Source organism: Aphelocoma coerulescens, chromosome 7 (assembly GCF_041296385.1).
Source record: "Aphelocoma coerulescens isolate FSJ_1873_10779 chromosome 7, UR_Acoe_1.0, whole genome shotgun sequence".
NCBI lineage: Eukaryota > Metazoa > Chordata > Aves > Passeriformes > Corvidae > Aphelocoma > Aphelocoma coerulescens.
This window is the reverse complement of record NC_091021.1, coordinates 18,241,435-18,262,286: the sequence shown is the minus strand read 5'-3', so window position 1 is coordinate 18,262,286 and position 20,852 is coordinate 18,241,435. Positions and strand designations below refer to the sequence as shown.

Below are 20,852 nucleotides of genomic sequence, written 5' to 3'. Positions count from 1 at the left end.
TTTTTCCACTAAACTGCAAATTCAGAAAATCCTTCCTACATGACTTCCAGTTCTCATTTTTCTAGGCTGAACTCTGCTGGGTTTATCCTAAATTATCCTAGTCTGCCCTCTGTCATTTGATACTCCAAGACGTTAGACTTCACAAATAAAAGCTTTTCATTTTAATTAGAGCATCATATACAACTATTACTCTCTTTAATCTCATAGTTCTCAGTCACAGCTCCTTATTAATCTCCAGGTATTGTGCATGTGTCAGAGGACTTAAACGCAACCTATAGGATGGGGCCTACATATTCTTCATGCCCTGCTCAGCAGAACACCAAAACGTCCCCACGACACCAACACAGCACATTCGTGTCCATCACATACAGATGGGGGCTTTTGAGCAAGGAGGTGGAAAATTACCATCTCTGTGCCCATAGGGAGAGGAAACACTGTTTCTGCTTCCCACCACCTAGTGCAATAATAAAACATCTCAGGCTATCAAAACATATAATGAAATTACACCTTGTTAGTTAACAAGAATCACAGTAAACTCAAGTCAAAAGAAAAAAAAATAGTGTTTTATTAACTACCACACTGTTATAATACACTTTAAACGTACAATAAGGTAGCCTTTAAATTTGAGGTGGTTTTAAGAATAACAAATGAACAGATTTCCAAATGTTTGTAAATAGGTGAACTGCAGTAATTATTGTTGTACATTTTTTGAAAATGGTATAGCACTTACAGACTGGCTATATAACTTCATTTTGTACATTTTCTATAATTGAAAATATAAACAGTAATTAAAAAATAAAAAGAAAATTCAGCATAATAAAAAACATATATGTTTATCAGTTAAATGTACTGGATACATACAATTTTTAAGGGAAGAAGCAAAAAAGGAAAGATGGCTGATATTTAAATGCAGATTGACTAACCAAAAACTAAACAACAAACAAATAAAAACCTCATAACCCCCCTAGTTCACTATGACTATATCCATATGTTTGGGAGTACTGTCAATATGGAAGTGATTTTTCTTTTGTATTTGCATATGTTATATTTTACTGGTAATTTACACGATGGCTTTTAAGGCCCTGGCAGACAGATGTTTTTTTGGAAAAAGGTTTCATAAAAATCACTGCTGAGACGCAATACACCTTATTTTTGGTCCTCCAATGTTCAAAAGAAGGGATATACTTCACTATAACATTTGCCTTACCACCCAAATGCTTCAACCTATACATATTTATTTTTCTTAACATTTTAAGCTTTTTAAACATTGGTTATATTGCCCACCTTGGTTATTGAAAGAATATTAACAAGACATCATTTTGGCAAATTAAATCTTAAACATGGCTTTTCAACAGGATTTAAAAGGTGACTATCCCTAGAGTTCCATGTTAAAATGTAGTTTGCAAAATCTTACAAGAGTAATGCTTAAAATATTGTACATAGTTAACCTAATTAAAATAATTAGCTTCAAAATGACAAGTTGATGAGCTAAGTAAAGCCTACACTATGTAACATTTGCTTGGAAACTTGATTTGTCAGTTATGCATAATAAAAATTCCAGTCATCAAGAAAATTACAAAATTTCTTTTATCATAATGTGATTTCTTTTCACCCATCAACTTCTTTTATCTTACAATAGATAAATACCAACATGTTCTCGTTTTTTTTACACTAAACCACACAGGATTGATGCATTTGGTTAGACTACCATTTCCATCGTTAAATTCTTTTTTTTTTTTTTTTTAATATAACTTGGTAAAATTTCATCTCTTCTAGATTCCAAAAGTACCTACAAAACCCATGCAATTTTACCATTTTAATATACTATGGAATATCATACAAAGTAAGGCATTTCAGTGTCATGTATAACCAAGTTACTGTCAATCCAAAAATTTTTGCACATCAATAAAAAGATATCTAAGAACTTAGGAACAATATTCTTCTCACTACTGTATAAAAATAACCACAATTAATAGGTATCTTGTGTAATATTTACTCCATTGTCTCGTTTCCCGAAACTGTGACAAGCTGTAAAGGTATTTCAGTGTTGGTAAGAATATCCTGATTGCTGGTGCCAGATGTATTAACAGTTCCTATTCCTGAAACAGAACCTTGTTGAATATTTGCAAGGATAAGTGTTGTTCCTCCTGCAGTAATCAAAGTATCATCAGATGTTGCTTCTACTGATGCCAGCACTGTACTGCTAGAGTGAATACCTTTTTTATTCTGATGTGTTTTAATGTGTTTGGCAAGGTGGTCACTTCTCATAAAGCGTTTTGAACATTCTGGACAGACAAATTTCTTCTCACCTGTCAAAGAAGAAAAAAAAATATTCAAGAACATTAAAAATTAAATTAAACTTACTGCTTTTTAGAATCAGAATTCTAACAAAAACTATACTTATACTGAGGAAGAAACTGATCCAACATGATAGACTTGTGTATTACATTTCTTGACACCCATACAAATCCTTTATACAAGAACTAATTTAATTTTCTGTGTCACCAAGTTTGGGGAGATCTTTCAGGCATGCTAGAGAACATAGCCATCTCATATCCTCAGCATGTTAAGTTTCACTGCAATTATTACCAATAAATAACTTCTAGGAGGAGAACAAAACCTACCAAATGACGGACAGGGAAGACTATGACCTAGAGCAGAATCACACTTAAAACTGACACACAAGCACATTGGGTAGTTCAGGTTTGAAAGGACCTCTGCCAAGTCTGTGCTCTGATCTCTTCCTAAACAGTCACCTATGAGATCAGATCTGATTGCTGAGGAATTTATCCAGTTTTCTTGAAAACTTTTAAGGATGGAGACTGCAGGAACTCTATGGGCATCCTCTTCCAGCACCTGGCTATTCCCACAACTATAGTTTTTATTTATAGCTGTTCTAAACCTTTCTTATTTCAACATACATCTGTTGTCTCTCATCTGTCAATGAATGCACCATCAGGGAAAGTAACTTTGCCTTCTTAAGGGTGGCCTTTGCAGGTAACTAGAAAATTACTACTAAGCTCCCCCTGCCATTACTGTTCTCCTTGTGCATCTGAATCCTACAGCCTTTCCTCATAAGGCAAGTGTTCCAGCATCCTGATCATCTTGGTCACTCATTACTGAACTCAATCCTGTCATCAATGTCTTTCTTATATTGGATGCTGAAAACTAGATGCCATGTTCTAGATGCAGTCTAACCAGAGGAGGGAGATAATCACTTCCCTGGGACTAGGGTCTTTGCTTCTGTTGATACAGCTCTGGGCATCATTGCTGCTGGCTCTTGATCATGTTCCACTTGTCTATCAAGACTCCCAGGTACTTTTCAGTAGAGCTGTTCCCAACCTCTCCATGCTTAGCCTGCATTACTCTAAGTGTTAATTCCATCCCAGGTGCAGTACTTTGTGACTATTCTTGCTGAATTTCCTAGGATTCCTTTTAACCCATTCCTTCAGCCTCAGTCCCCCTGAACAGCAGCCTTGCCATCAAGTGCATCAACTGGTCACCCCAGTTTGGGGTCATCCACAAACCTGAGAAGAGTAAACTCTGTTGACTCCTCCAGGCCAGTGATAAATATTTTAAAAGAGGTCAAAGGAGAGATCCCTGCAGTTCTCTACTTTTTACTGGTAGGCAGGCACACTAGGAGCCATTAACCACACCCTCTGAACTGGATCATTCAACTCGCCTTTTTTTAGAAACCATCAGTCTGTCCATCCAGACAAACTGTAACATCCCAGCTTGGCTTCAAGTATCCAAAATGTCTATACAAAACCACTCCATTAACAACAACATGGAATATTTTTCACAGACATCCAAAGACATTTTTCTAGGCAATGTAAATGCTGATAAGCACAAAAATTATTTATCTATGGGTTTTTCAAATACTATGATTTTAAAAGGTAAACATCCTGTAGAATGCAAATATGGATTTAGTTTGTAGGAAAACAGGTAAAACAGACAATATTATTTTAAATTAGCTGCTCCTTGAAAAGGTGGAATATCTACATTAATTTATTTTCTTCATATTAGACAGAAGGAGAAATGTGAAACTGAAGTTCCTAATGGGTGGTCTAACCATGAAACTAAAAGATGTAGAATGATGCACCATCACATGCTCTTCCTTGATCTTAGCAATGATATCTAATCTCCAGGCCACCTAGTTCTCTATTTTTCTCTTATTGAAGTTTTAAGATAAAAAAAGAGTTATAATCTGGTTCCAAAAAATGAACTGCATTGCTGAGCCTGAATCAAAGTATTCTGATTAAGCTACATTAAACACTAGCGTAAATGTCAGTTCTGAATCGAGAGGTGGCTGTTTTATCTCCTCAGTCAGACCTGCCAAAGATTCCAAAGTGAGTGAATATCAGTAAGTATTAGCTGATTTTAGAGAAATCACACTGCATTAAAATCAATTCAATTCAAAGAGCTGTTCTCCTCTTACAAGTTATTTATCCAAGCCCTGTCCATAGCACTGCTTTAGTTAAATACAGCAGAATCAAAGACTGGAAACCTGTGTGCGTTCTTCGGTGTCGCTGGAGCTCATCGCTGCGAGTGAACCTTTTGCCACAGAACATCCAGTTACAAACAAATGGACGCTCTCCAGAATGCCAGCGGAGATGAGCTCTCAAATGTGAAGTTTTCCCATATACTTTGCCACATCCTGGTATGTGACAAATGTGTTGCTTCTTTTTTCCCAAGTTGGAGCCTCTGTTTAAAAAAAAAAATAAAAAAGAGAGAGGGAAGTTATTCATTCTAATATATTCCTCCTAAATACTGGTCATACACATACAGGGGGCTACATGTACCACAATGGATCTGCAAACCAACCCAAGCCAGCTTCATGTTTTTGTTTCAAATACAACTGGATTCCAGTATACTCCATAAGAAGCTGAAAATAAATTCTATAATGCTATCCCAATGCCACAACAAACTATAAATTCATCTGTGTGTGAAATGTATGTGACAGAAGCATAATCTTTAAGAAGCATACATGTATATGAAGTTGGAAATACAGTTATTACAGCAGTTTGTACCACTTTGATGTTGAAGTGCCCATATTTTGCGTTTCTCCAAGTTTCAGGTTTTACCGTATCAAAGATAGTTTTGGCCAAGAAAAACACAAATTACTGCAACTGCTAAAACGGACACTGGAGATTTTGGCAACTGGGTAGAGAACAGATGGGACTTTTGGCATCTTGGGGAAACCTGAGAATCAGTTTGGGGTTTGAAGACAAGCATACTGACCTGAATGCTTTCACTAAAAGAGGTGGAAGCTGATCTTGCTGACATTTAAATTAATTCCTTGGGTTTTTTAGTTAAAAAAAAAAAAAAAATCCACAATGAACACTGAATTCACAGATTGTATAATCCGGACTAAACTTGATGCTTATTTTAAGATGCTGTCTCACTGAAATGGCAGGTGATTGATTCAGGGAAAGAACCTGATACAACAGCCTAATTTTTTTTTTTTTAATCAAATCACAAGAGATAGATAAGAGAACACCCAGAGAAAGATCAGTCTGGCCAGTGCAGGGCATCATGATTGATTTTAGCCAATTTAAGTGTTTGCTACTGCTGAAAGGGGCACTTGAGGGAATAGGTCTGGCTGACAACACAGCCACATGAACGGTAAATGCTGGTGCAAGGGAGGAGATTGGAAAATGCAGCCAGGCATAGGCCACCTTATTCATCAGCAACGTTAACTTAGAACACTCAAGTGGATTCTGAAATCACAGTCTTGGGCGCTCCATCCTCCATGACTGATTATACAATTTTCAGTTGCCTCCCTAGGGCAATTTTTTTCTTTAAACTGGGTGCTTTAGCTTCTGGTTTACATCTAATGAAGGTTCAGGGTAAAGTGCATACACACTTCATGGAGCTAGCAACTGCAGCAAGCATTTCTCAACATGCACAGAAATGAACTCACAGGATCTAAAGGGAATTCCAGCCTAATCACATATGTACCTAAAGCATTACAGACAGTGCAGGAAAGTAAGGAGATAAAATCCCATTAAGCCATAGAAAATGTTTCTAAGAATTCTCAATATAGAACAATCTTCATAGTGCTTCATTAGTCATTTTGTCTCAGAAGAAAAAAACATCACTTTTACCTACTAATTAATCTGTCATGACAAATATAAGTTTTGATTTCAGAACAAATTCAATGGCAGCAGAAGCAGAGTCCAAAAGGCTTTTGATCCTGCTTTTGTAGCAGGATAATCACATGAGGACTTCATCCTCACACCTTCTCCAAATATAGTATCTTCCCTTCCACAGTAATCTGCACAAATATTTTGTAACTTGGCATGATATAGTACACAAATTGGATGAAATCACATCAAAATTCCCCTAGAATGATTTTAAGATTCCCAAGTCAATAATTTGAAATTGCTTCATTGCACCTTTCATCTAGACTGAAGGAAACCAAGGTTGAACCCATGGTCGTTACCGAGCATAGGTGGTATAGAATATGTAATCCTAAATACCTCACCTAAGTGGTGACAGAATTCCTTAGCAGACTACATAGTTCAAAGTGAAGGGAAAATTAGGGATCCACAGAATGAAACCCACAAGACCACTGTGAATTAGCAACTAAGTGTATTTTTTCTACACAACTTCATATGGGCATCTGCATGTTTGCTTCATGTGTGCTCTAAACTGACAGGATATAAGCCAAATTCCATCTGGACACTTTGCAGCTGTGACAGTCTGGCACTATGCCCTAATACATCATGCTAAGAGGCCTTTCTTGCTGCACTGGCCAATAGCCATCATCACTGAATAAATGCATATTACTCCAGCCTACTCCTTGAGTGGAGTCTTAAAAACAATTAATATTAAAGTACTTCCATGGAAATGACGTTTCTCAACAGCCAGGCAGACTGCAACCGTTTCAGCAGGAAACACCTTCATCCACTGAGAAACTGGACTTTATATTCCACAGTATTTCCAGGAACAACATTAAGTATTTCAAGGGTAAAACACACACTTACAAATTATTTTAAGAATGTGGTTTTTAGAGTTACATACCTGAAGTGGTGCTCAGAAGCACAGTTCCTCTATAGATCAGACAGTAGTAGTTATATCTCAATGTAATTGCAGATGTAATTGTTAGGAAGGTGAAATCTCTAGACGTAACTGAGAAGAGACTAAACTTTCTACTTAACTTCAGACACCCTAACTAGAAGCTTAATATATTCTCCTTGGAACCAGAGTCATCCTTTGAGGCATGTGTCTCTCTCTCTCCACTTGCTTACTCCCCATGTACTATGTAAACTTGGGGCTAAAAGGTGTTAATTTACAAATCTAATACATCATCCTCCTTTCCTACTTTTCCTCCCACCAAGTAAGGCAAAGATAATAGTGGCTTCCCACTTCATAAAACTGGTACAAATCTGAAGACTGCAATGTAGTTCAATTCCAAAAGCCAACAGCAAAACCCAGAAAGAATTTTTCAACTTGTCCCTGAATCCAGAAAACAGCAAATGCAAGAAATACCAAAACCAAAGCTATGCAATAGATTAAATTATCATGAAGTCTGCATATGTGAAGCTATTTTCCTTTTCCTACTCCATTCAGAGCATAGGAGCAATAGTATTAATTGAGTGAAACACTATTCAGTTTTTTCCCATTGATTTAAAGTGCTTGTTTTACTAGTTACATATTATTTATGAACTGTGTTATTTGAATATGAACAGAATTATTTATTTCTCCAGGGTGTTTTTTCCTCATCGTGGGTACTGACAACACTCACTCAGAGTGTCTAAGGAATTCACAAACATAATGGCTTTATCATCTTAATGTTTCAGTATGGTGAACCTGAACTAGTACAATCACTCTGTACATCCAACTATGGGGTAGAAAGAGATTAAGGCCAAAATCATCAAACACCCACCAGAGCTTGAGGTGTCAAGTTCAATGTAGTAGAAGCATATATTTTTAGAGTACTGTAGATGTTGTTCACAGTCTGCTCAATCAGCCTCACAGGAATTAACTCAGTACTTCTGCAGTGGAAAAGGTGGGGTATATAGATATATACCTCCAAGACTTCTGAGCCCTGTTGCTGCACTCCTGTATCTCATTCCCTAAAGACCTCCCAATTTCAGCAATAAGTGAAGCAAGTGACAATCATTACACAGCCCTGATTCACTCCTGTGTATCAGCCATACCATCCACCAAATGGCACTGACAACATATGAAAAGATAGTATGCAGTCAAGTAATTAGAAGCCAACTGATAATGTATATGCACAGGGGATTAAATTAAAGTTGCCCAGAATATCTTAACTTAAATCATTTGCTCAATTTTAAATTTTGTAACTTTAACATCATTTTAAGAATTATGAATGCTATCTGAAACTCTGCAAATCATCATCAGCAGAGTTGAAAGATAAATCAAAACTTAGAATTCCAGCACTAGGGATAAACAGCTAACTCTAGCAGCTATGGAACATGATCAATGCTCAAATATTCCTCCAAGTGGGCTTATTCCTTTCTCCTAAACTCTTAAAGGAATTCTACATTCTGGTGGGAAAGTTGCTCTAGCAACTGTAAGCACTTTCACTCTTTTCTGTTTCCCCACCATTGTCTCCTTCATTATCCTGTTTCTCTTTCAGTTCTAATTCTTCTCACATCCTGACTTCTTGTCCTACTTTTCCTAGTTACTTTGTATGTTTGATGTGTCCAGGCCTTCCTTTACAGTGGATTTCAGTGGATCTAAACTCTGTCCTAGTTCTTATCTCAACTCTTTCCCAAAATCGCATATCTGAGTTTTCAGTCAGCCTACACCCTTCTCCAGACTTCCCAAACCATTTCTCAAAAAGATTCTCTCTTGGGCTGAAACTTTAAAATTTCATTTTGTAGCAACTGGAAAGAAGAGGATTTTACAGCAAAGATTTCTAAATTAAAGCCACTGTAGTTTGGAACAGAGCATGAGGAAAACCAAACACATGGAATCTCTGTTTCCTAAGAGTACAGGCAGTGCAAATTACATTTTCAGACTTTTCTCCTGAAATGAAACAAATCTCAACCCAGGGTGTACTTTGGGCAGATTTTCATGGCAGAATCAGAGTTCAGCAAGAACTTAGCAATGTCTGTGCTATGTTGCAGTGAACTACACATAGAAATTTAACAAGAGGAATCCAATAGCTGATGATGTATAACCCGCAAATATTATCACTAGCTTTGCTGGTGGTGTAAATGTATCAGAGTCTTTCTGTCTTAAACATTTAATACTTACTTGGCATGGCTGCCTAAGATATTATCTCCCCGTGCTTGCAAGGAAGGTATCTAGAATATACAGCAAGAACTGACAAGAGACTTGACAAGAGACGTAACTCAGCCAGTGCTATTAGAACTCTTAGTACCACTGGAGACTGACAGGTTCTTTACAGACATTTTACAAATTTACACTATAGTTCCCAAATAAATAAAGATTTCCATTTTAGTGAAGAAAGTATTATCAAAATGGACAAATTTTAGTGCATTGGAAAGCAGCCCCTGCACAATTCTATCAAGCACAAACACAACTAAATATTTTCACTTGTAAAAGGCAGCTTATTATCCCCCCTTCCCCTTCTATATCCATAATCAAGACGTTTAAAATTAAGTGTTTTGAAGTAGAATAAAATCTTTTTTATAAAAAGATGAGTAATATTTTAATGAGATGCACAATAATAAAGCATAGGTTCCAATGCAAGACTGAAGTTTAATGAATTGGAACTTAGTACCTCTTTGTTAGTCAAATCTCACCAACTTTGACTGAAAACAGTTCAAAACTTGTTATTTAGAGTTATTACACAAACCTTGTTTTTCCTAGGAAACCAGTGAATAAGAAAACTAGGAAAACTGTATTTTTGTAACACTCTAAACAATTAAATTATGGAAAAAATGCTCAATCATTGAGGAAACGCAGGAACACAGGATTTAATCAAGTTCTTGACATATGATAGGAAGCCAATCACAGATGTGCACATTCCAAACTATTTAATTTTCATATTTTTAAGGGCAATGTTTTATCCCCCTCACTTGTACTAGGTGACATCTAACTCCAGCAATGGAGTAACTCAGAAAGGATGGAATAATCTGCTTTTTCACCTGCAAATCCAAAAATGAAAGTGGTAGTCCTTTATTGCATAAACTCTTCTGCATAAGCTTCTACTTTCCTCTCACTGCAGGCAACAGAAGGTCCTTTTTTTCTCACTCATTATTTGTTTTTCATCATTATATGCATTATATGACACGGAATTTTACATACCTTCCACCACCTTCTTTGCAGTTGGGACATGTACATGCTACTCGTCGCAGTCTTTTTCCCTCCTGATGTGGTTGGTCCCCTTCATCATCTACAACCTGTACTCTCAAATGTGTTAGATCATTAGTATTCAGTGTAGAATCACCACTGAGCTGCCACTCTTCTGGATCAGGATCCTCTTCTTTAATCCTAATATCTGAGAAAAAGAACAAACACAGATCCATAAGTAGCCCATTAAATAGACAGAAGGAAACCAAAACGATCAAATCTTTTTACTCTTAAGAGCACTTTGTCAGTCAAAAGTCAACATCCTTAACCTCATACTGACATTGCTTCTGTGCCCTTGTAACCTGTAATGTATTTTAAAAGTTTATCTTACTATACATTTCAAAGTTGAAGATAAGCTATAACAAAATATTATAGTTTAAGTTTGAACTGTTCTTGGTGAGGAATGCTGTCACCAGGAAAATATTGTTTGCTTGAAACTTGGGAAAAACTAAGGAAAAAGGTTGGACACGGGTTGAAGAAAATGTAAACATATGTTTCAAATGATCCTGAGTAGCCATTCTGTTCCCACAGCATTTCTGAATTAGTGTCACATGCAGTAAAAACAGCCTTCCTCAATGGTCTTCAGAAGTTTTCAGTATGCACAGAGATATATAAAGTAATGTGAGAAATCAATCTAATAGAAGGTTTTCACCTGAGAAAGACCAAGATACCTAAGGAAAACAATTAAATTAATGTTTTTGTTCAATTTTCCCCTTTTCACCTGAAATTTATGTCTTTTGCACATTACACAGAAAAGAAAACATTTAGGAAGAGTGTTATTCAGCATTAGACAGAGATAAGCAACACATGAGCCACTTCAACATTTTGATATACCAGCAGTCAAAACAGGTCTTAGCAGTTTCCTGAATGCAAAAAGGCCTCCTACTTATTCCTTATAGGATGGACATTTGTAAGTATGTGTGCCCTCTCCATACAGAGCATTTATTCAATCTAATCAAAGAATTAATTACAGCATCATAACAACTGTTTTAACAAATTTACATTTTATTAGGAACATTTCCTCCTCAAACACTATTCTGTATTCCCAATGGGTTTAAAGTCTGGATTGCAAAAAAGAAAAAAAAAAAAAAGACAGTTTGTACTATCATTTTAGAAAGGTAAACCCCAGTGCCTTCTTTGGTTCAGCATAGTTTACTTTGCATTTTTTCTGTGAAAATGATTACCCACTAGCACAAACTAATAAGCAAACAACAATAATTGGGTGGGGAGTGTTATTTATTTATCTTATTTTGTTGAAGCTTTGAACTAACATCTGTGTGTCTTTCTGGATATATTCAAGAGATTGCTTTTTCGGCAAAACAAACTCAATTATCACGTAGACTTTTATCCTTAAACACTGAAACCTTAACTGAGCATTGTGCCCACTCTAAGCTCTTTCTGGGAGTCAGTGCATAAGCCATCATCTTTATAATAAAGACAAAGCTTCACAGATTGCATGATAAAACATCAGAAAAATGGTGCAGGGTCATATGATAAACAGCATCCTGTCCCAGTAGAGATCAGGAAAGAACCAATGAAAAAATATGTAAAGAGTAACAGTTACCTGGTCTACCTTCAAAATCATCTCCAGCATTCATCTGTTTAGAGACAAAGGATATTGCTACACAAAAATCTGCTTGATGCTAATAAAGTCTCAGCCCAGTCATCCCCAACACCACAGCTTGCCTTTCTTTTGCACACATATAACCATATGCAGGACAGTCCTGTACCCTACATCACTGATGTAACTACAGTTTAAGTAATTCTCTAGGAAACCACTGCCTTGGGAAGAGAATTCCAGGTCAAAACCAGGGAAGTCTAGAATGCTTATCTGGTTTGGCTGCAAAAGCCAATGCTAGAAATTGTGTGAATGTGATGCTCTGCGCTGTGGGAATCCAAGAGCAAGCACACTCACTTCTGGTGATTTTTTACACGCGTAGTGCTACCGTGGTAATCTTGCCCAAAGTCACCAGCACACTCAGCTTCACTGTTACCCTAACAAGTTCACAATTTCAGACAGCACCATAATAAATATCTTTCATGTGAAGTCCTAGAAAACCTGTGGTGATTTCTGGTCTTCTGTATAAGCCACCAAACTACCTTTCCTACCAAATTAAGCCATTTTCTGAGACTCACCTAAAAAATAATTATTATTCTAATTTATTATCTGTATGTTCTATATAAAATTAATTTTATACAAGCAAACATTAAACCACTATAAAACATAAAGTTTATAGAATTATCTTTCAAATAAGTATACTAATACATTCACTTAGAGCAACTTAAGAAAAAAGCAAAAGCTTGATTCACTCTTGCACAAAAGGGTACATAACAGGAATTTAAATATAGCAAGGCAGCAAGGCTGCCAGCACAGGCCAATGCAAGTCTCCAAGCAGTTCTTTAGGACTGCATATGTTACACACAATACTCAAAATTCTTTCACCAATCAAATGTAGCACAAATGTACACTGTATAAATTCTGGTTTTATTTAAAATAAGGATTAAAGGATTGTTAACAACATAACACAGTGTTTTAAGAAGATCATTTCAGTATGATCTCACTAACACTGGACAATGGTATATATAGTGTGCCTACAAACTCAGTAGCTGAATTCAGTTAAGACTCCGTCCATATACTTCAAAAGACGTATATCCTAGCAAAGGTGAATGGAACAAATTAGTGTATGGATCTATGCTGCCAAGACCCAACTCCACTACTGAAGTCAAACATTCCATGGAACATGATTTCTCATATTATACTGACCTCCAAAAGTCACACTCTAATAACAGAGATAACACCTAAGAGTAGAAGCATGTCCAAAAAGTCTATTACTACCTGCCAGTATCCATGACTTTCTACCTTCTATGCAATGTTTGTTCCACTTAACAAACTTTTGTCGTGAGTTCCTTCCACTTTTTCATTAGTATCTTGCTATTTCCAGTTTCTCCCAATCACCACCAGCAGCACAGAGATTTATTATAGTTTTATAATGATAAAGGCATAACTGAGAAACCTATCTGGACCAAAAAAAAAAGAGGAACAGACAAAGCATTCCTAACAGTTGAGGATACGGGAGAAGACAACAATTTACATAGATATACAATAGTTTATAGCATTATTTTTAAAAATGCAAAACTGAAATGAACACAAAGTAGTATGGTGTTTTTAATTTTGTGCTGTGTTTCCTGGTTATCTTGGTAAGGCAGAAAGTGTAGGTATTGCTTTAGTTATTCATCAGAAGGACTATCTTCTACTCCAGGCATACAGAAAAGTACCACATAAACTGGAAATTTACAGACAGGACTTCGTAATACTTATTTATGTAGACTATACTTTAAACAAAACACAGTTAAAAGAAATATCAACAGATAAAGTGTTTATCTAGCCTCTCCAGGATGCAGTATAGCAGAGAGTGGATTGCATCAAAACCCACAGTGAATGTGATTGCCTTAAATGAGGTCCTTAGAACCAATGAGTCTGTTGCTCTCCAAGTAGGTTTCACATTATTGCAAGAGATAAGGCTAAAATTCCACCAGTATTTTTTGGAGGGAGGAGAAGTGCTACTCATGAAGATGTTGAAAGGGCACACTATGGAGAACAGCTACAGATTAAGTCTTCTCCAATGCAATGGAATTTGAGAATATGAAAATTCATGTTGAAACCAGAGACTATGTTTCTCCCCTGGTGTTCTTCTAGATGTGCTCTGCTCTAACTCAGCCTCAACTGAGAGACTTAACACATATCCTGCAAAAAAAGGGGCCTAAAAGAATTTATATAATCCCTAAAGTCATGACAAGCTGATGCAAACACTAGCAAATTAGAGGCAACTTTTGTCCTCTACCAATTACACATAGGCTAAATGAAGGTTACATTTTCTCCACTACTCTTTTATTTCCATGCTTTCAAATTTCTATATGCCCTTACTTTTAAAGTACAAGACTTAGTTCTAGGTAAGTATGAAGGTGAATTTTAGACAAAGATACTGCTTCAAACTGCAAACAGATTCTGAAAAATATACATTGTGTTGAAGTTCTGCTTCCTGTCTAGTGTGCTAGATTTGGTTTAGGTTTGGCTTTTCCAAGATGGAAATTCAGATCTTGGTGTGCAACTGTGTTCCAAAAGTAGTATTTCATAGTCATAGAAAGCCCAGAGCTGGCTACAATATGGAATAAGATTGAGTGTATTTGGCAAATAAAACGAATAACTAAGAGATCTGTTTAAAGTGCTTCAGAGAAGAGTAACTAAATTGACAGGATTAAACAATGCAGATGTAAATGCAGTTTAAACTATTCTTGAGTACATGTGAACTAGGATCTAGTGTGGAGAGAAATACTGTTGTCCACTGCTATACCCAGGCCATTTACCAACTTCATCAGGTATCAGATGAATGCCTCAATTAAGCTTCACATTATGTCTTGGTCTGTTTCAACCAGGACTTAGGAACACATTATTTTCTTTATCTATCAAAAAAGATATTAGTTTGCGTAAGAGCCACAGAAACAGGGATAAAGGGAGAAGGGAAGAGCATGCAGATTTCTTTTAAATAGATCTGCCTTTGCAGAATGTCACAAAGACACACTCAGTATTACATTGTAACACTCTGCAAACTGCGAGCTTCTAGTTTAGCTGCTTCTCCTAGATGCTGAAAGCCACCCTGCCTTTTAACTCAGCCAAGCTTTACAAGCTCCTGATCTGAGATGCAGAAATATGGTCTTTGAACTGAAAACAGATTTGCAGCAGCCGTGCACATACCTTCACACCTATTTCCTCATAGAATCACAATCTGTCTGCCATTTCTGTTTCTAATAGTTTATTTTTCCAAATAGATGCTTCCCTTCCTACCTTTCCCAAGAAAACAGATCTTAATTCGCACTTCCTTTCCATCCTGTCCAGTTAATTTTGTTTTCTGTTTCCTCTGCAGTTCAACACACATTCCCTTGGAATCTTGACTCATCTTGCCTTAACCTCTAGATGTGAGGAAGCCTTAAGACATTTAAATTTCTTAAGACACTGTTCTTGTTCTTTTCCATCTAAACTAAACTATCTAAATTAAACTCTCTCTACTAGTTGACCAACTGTGCAAGTCTTTCAGACAGGAAACTCAACAGAATTAATGGTTTTTACTCTGACTTGCCCCCAAATCTTAAGTGTGAATTTACACATTTTTATTACACAATAAATTACAAGGTAACATAAGGTACGCTTCAAAATGTCATCTTGAAATACTGATGAACCTCAACTCAGAAGGAAGACTGTCACCTAGATTCAATAGTTCTAAATCAGATTTTAAGTTTCTGAGGAAAAACAGCTGTTGTGTACAAGTCTAAGAGCAGGACCTTACAGTACTCAAGCGGTACCAGCAGAATGAGTAAAAACACAGCAACAGACCTTTTCCTCGCAAGAAATACCACATACTGTATCTCCAAGCGATCCTATTCATTATTCTAAAGCAAATATTTAAATATTTGAATCATGAAAGTACTTTAGCCAGTGCTACCACAAGGAGCACATTATGCATCAAGGAACAGTTACTTGCCCTACAGTAACTGCACTCCCTTGAGATGTGCTGTCTACAGATTCAAGATTTTGGATTCCTACAGACAGTAATGCCTCCTGCAGCATGCACTTACTTTTTCTATTCTTCTCACAGCTGAAAATCTAAGAGGGTTTAACTAAATAGGGGGAAGAAGAGTTGCTCATGCTTAACACTGAAGAAGCCAGAAACTCCAGAAATATGTAAGGAAAGCAAGAGGACACAGAGAATTCTCTGACCAGCAGGGCTAAGTATTTCTACATAGAAGAATATCAGACTGCTACTAGGGTCAAACAACAACTGTCAGCAGTAATTAGGGAAGACAGAACTGTTCTGTAAGGGTTTCTGTCCTGTATTTAGGTAAAAGCCAAATAATTGCCCTACTACTACATGACAATGAAAAGCTTCCCACTGACAGTAAGTCAGGAAGATATAAAAACTGCTACCGAAGCAAACAATAAATCAACAGATTAGAATAATTTTCATTTGACACTTTTTAAGAGAAGGCTGAAGAGCCCTCTGCAGTTTTAATGCTGCGAGCCTTTGACCATGTGAATGCTCCAGTGGGTTAGAAAAAAGCTAGTACTGTGATAATACTGAAAAAGAGTAAACAAAGACTCAAAGAAGTAGGGACAGAATTAGTGCACTCAAAATGCGATTATGTGAACAATTAGATTAAAAACTAATTTTCTTATTTAAATCAACGATGCCACCGTTGTCGGTGTAATATACTTGAGAGTTCTGCACAGCAAGTGTCTTACTAGGGTACAGAAGAACATTTCGATTAAATGAAGTACAAAACATACTTGGAATACATGAATTAAATACTGGCATGAATTTAGATGCAGATTGAGAACTATCATTTCTGTATGGTAAATTATGACAACATCATTGACAATGTGTATTTTTATCTCCTTTTGCTCTTGAAAATTACTACTTTTGAAAAAAAAAACTGTGCCTTTTACAAGCAGTAAAAGACAACCCACCTACAACCCAGCCTGATCTTCAAGAGGGCAATCACAACTAAGGTCCTGGTGAGTATTCCTGGCATTATAAAAAGGCTGTCGTTGTCCTTGGTAGAAACTTCAGATACTTTCTATGAGCCAGATGCACTGACAAGTTTGGTTTTGATCTCACAGATCAGATACAAAGTATATGATCCTGCCAGGAGGTTCAAAAGGCAAGAAAACTGCACAGAGCCTGAAACAATGGCCATAAAGTGCTGAGACTGCAAAAAGACAGAAGACAAGTTTCCAGACTTCTTTTTAAGTTAGAGCAGTACTGGAAATAAAACTCCTTCCCTCTTTCACACCATGGATACTTGCCATACATCCCCAGAGGTGTATGAGAGTTTTCGTTTTGTGTCAGGAGTAGCTTGTAAAAAGGGTATTTGAAAAATGAAAAAGGAATGCGTACCTGAAACTGGGTAATACATTCTTTTGTGAACATCCTGAGGATATCTGAGACTAAGGTAACTCAGGCTCACCTCCTGAACTCTGAGAATCTAAGCTGCGCCCCCAGACACTCAGCATACACAACACACATGCAACAAACTTTCACCTTACCACCACCACCTGTAAGAAAAATCATTAATGAGCTGTTTTGGAGCAAAGGGCAAAAAAGCACATGAAGTACTAATGCAAAGAAAGAATGTGACAATTCAGTATTTTCAAGAATTTGAAGAAAAAATGTAATTCTATTCCACAACAGTAGATATTGCACTAAAAAATTAACCAGACTAACTGAAGTTCTGCAAACTTTAAGTGAGATAATTTACTATGTGCTGTTATAAGCATGACTGTGAAACACGTACAAGCATGATCATCTAATTCTTCTACAATTTATTAATTTCCTTTGAAAATGATGCTAAAATAAGGAATGTAATTTAAGCATGCTGACAGCAAACTATTTACACAAGATTGGTACATAAATAGCTCTAATTCCTGCACTAACTTAAATTCATCAGTTTCCAATTTAATTTTCATATTAAAAAAACAGTGGGGAGAATTGTTTTCTACTGTTTTAATTTTATAACATGCAAACTAAATGCCTCAAATGAAAATCGGATAGCTGTAGACAGATGTTGTCAGATGAAAATATTTACTTAACATCATTGCTTCAGTTTACTTCATGCTTTTCATAAGACTTCCTTATTTTTTAAATCAGATTCTATTTCATAATGATACCACGGCCTTGTCTCAAAGTCTTGGTATAAAGAATGCCTTAGACGGAAAAACTGCATAATTGAAACTAAAATTAATGAGGTTGAAAACTGAAACTTAAAGAAAAAAACTAAGCTGTGTAACACTGAAAACCAGCCAAAACTTTTAAAAATTTCTAGATGCTGGAAGAAAGCCATGCTTTAAGTAGCATTCTGCACTACTTCATCAGAAGCACTGAAACATTGAAACAACCATCCCAGCAAGTAAAACTGTGAATACTTAACTTTTAATTTTGTTCATTTCAGCATTTATACTGTTTTAGGAAACAGGTATTAGACCAAAGCCTTACAAGGTACCAGCAGATGAATGATAAACTGTCACTTGGGCAACTATTTACCTTGAAAACTGTCAGCCAATTTTTTGGCCAAATTTAGAGTAGCTAAATTACTCCAGCATGACAAAGATGTCAGATTCCGACAGGAATGGAATGAAGTTGCCAGCACAAACAGCCAACCACTCCCACTCACTATCAACTGGTGTTAAGTTAGTAACTGGCCTGACTCTAAGGTCAATGGCAGCAGGCAAATGAGTCCTTAAGTAGCTGTTAACACTCCTGCAGAAGAGGAGCTGGGAAGAAAGATGTAGAAATGAAGACCTCAGTTCTGGAGTGACACTTCAGTCAACTCTTGAAAGGAATCCCTTTGACTTGATTCCAGCTGTAGACCAACCTGGAAAACTATTTGTAGGGTTTTTTTTTTTCTATTCAAATAAATGAATCTTCCAGCTGAGTGTGTCTGGGTTGATAAGCAGCAAAGTCAATTCTCAAGCCAATGCTACTTTCTTTCGGGTGATTTGCTAGTGTCTTCAGATGCTACTGTAATGGTCAAAAGAAGTATATAAAAAAAAATTATCCAGCATCCTATAACAAGTTATGGAACCTATATAAGACCTAGTAAAATTGTCTTTTTTTTTCCCCAGGAAGTAACAAATCCCAAACTGGTTCAGTACATTAATAAATTAGCTGAGACACTATTACAATTAGATTTTGATTAACACCATTAAGTTTCCTTCAGCTGGACAACGGCTTGGGGGCAGAGGGAAAATCCAGTAACTTAAAAATTCTTCCAAGCTGACAAAACTTACAGTTTCAGAAACATGAAAGCCAAGTTGGTACATTTCAGTTCCTGACAATTTTCCAAAATAAACACTACTTTATATGAAATGTTTGAAGAAGAAATCTATATAAACATGCTAATAAAAAACTCCACCTTTCTTGATCAGGCAAATCATTAGAGTAATGTGAACTGAGCATGTAGTGGCTCTTTTTGTTACACACAACGCAGTATTTTATTACAAACTGCCAACAAAAGAAGTACACTACTAGAGAGCTTTCTCAGGTTTAATTTCCTCTCAAGACCAGAAGACCGAAGCCAAAACACAAGTGAGAAAGCTATCTCTCCACCAGTTCTTCCTATAGAGATACTATCTGATACAGCTTTTTGCTTGAAAAGCAATGCTGAAGAGTTTCAGTTGTGACTGACCAATACCCTCCCCTTGGTCACCACAACACTAAGCACAATGAAGAATACGAGCTCTAATAAACATCCTAAGACAAAACAAGCTCGGCCAAGACTTTTCAGAACAAACTCATTGCAATGCAGGTCTATGCATATGTATGCATGGTAAAATAGATATTTTGGTAGAAACATACTTACTGACATTTTTCAAAGAAAACTGTATACTTACTGGACAAAGCTGTTAGCTTTGTATTAGTCTTTCAATGGCTTTCCATTATGTAAACAAAATGTAGGATCTAGGTAAAGACATTTTCTTCTTCTCACACACTCACAAGCACAGTAAAGATGTCCTCTGCTGCCTACCTGGGGAGTGAGCCTTGGAAGAACACCTCTCACACAATGGGCTGTAGCAACAAAAACCTAAAACCTAACTGTTTTCACAGCTACGGTACTAACAGAACAAAGTACATTATTAGGACTTCAGATAATTACCAGCCATCTCTGACTCAAGACTAGGAATATGTTCTTTTTATTTTTGCCTCAGGTAGACAAATTTTCTTAAATGAAAACAGAAAATATAGCCTGACTCTACTTGGTATGAAAGGAGTGCATTATCCAGCTTGGGGGAGAAAAGACAGGGAAACCCTTCTTATCTTGCTTCAAAGCTTGTTGGTAGTTGGCAAAAAAAAGAATCAAGTAGCTTCACACCCTTTAACTTCTCTCATTCTGCTATCTCTTCCACTTACCTTCCTGTTTCAGTTTAAAATTAAACAGTTTTTCCTTATTTGCAAAAGAACAATATACTTTTGACTGAAAAAAGTCTATGATTTCACAATCTGCTTCTAATTGCATATTTATTCTCCAACCTGAAGAAAGGGTGCCATACCATATTGCAAGGGGTTATAAATAAGAAGGAAACACCACCGAGAAAGATGGAAAAGACACTGAAAGTCAATCAAGATAATTCAGTCTGATTCTGTTAGAAGCAGTGTCACACTAATCATTACTGTGGGAAAGTGAATTTCTTCTAACATAAAGGAGGGACCAATTACATTCTCCCCAAATTTAGGGAATGGCAGTTTTAATACCTTCCAATCCATTTATTATTCCTAGACAAGTAGGAAAAATGTCACTGTAAATCTCCATCTTATCTTTAATACAACCAGGTGTTTATAGCTATGCACTTCAGGCAATAGTTTCTGCTACTCATCTAGTACTTCCACCTATTTAATCACATTTCATATATCCTGTTTAAGTCTCTTGCCTCCCCATGTGGAATTCCTTATAGGAGAATACAGTTAAAGAATGCTTGAGGGAACTTCCATGCATCTTACTATAAACCA

At 36.4% G+C, this 20,852-nt stretch overlaps 1 protein-coding gene across 1 annotated transcript in view; it reads right to left on the bottom strand.

Annotated features, from left to right (window-relative positions):
* Nucleotides 1-541: 541 nt before the first annotated feature.
* Nucleotides 542-20,852, bottom strand: part of SP3 (Sp3 transcription factor) — a 34,580-nt gene continuing 14,269 nt past the window's right edge. Inside the window, exons 5-7 of the mRNA XM_069020639.1 lie at nucleotides 10,252-10,444; nucleotides 4,508-4,704; nucleotides 542-2,309 (exon numbers count right to left, since the gene is read on the bottom strand). Coding sequence (XP_068876740.1) covers nucleotides 1,993-2,309; nucleotides 4,508-4,704; nucleotides 10,252-10,444 — 707 coding nt within the window. The 3' untranslated portion in view covers nucleotides 542-1,992. The remainder of the gene's footprint in view (nucleotides 2,310-4,507; nucleotides 4,705-10,251; nucleotides 10,445-20,852) is intronic.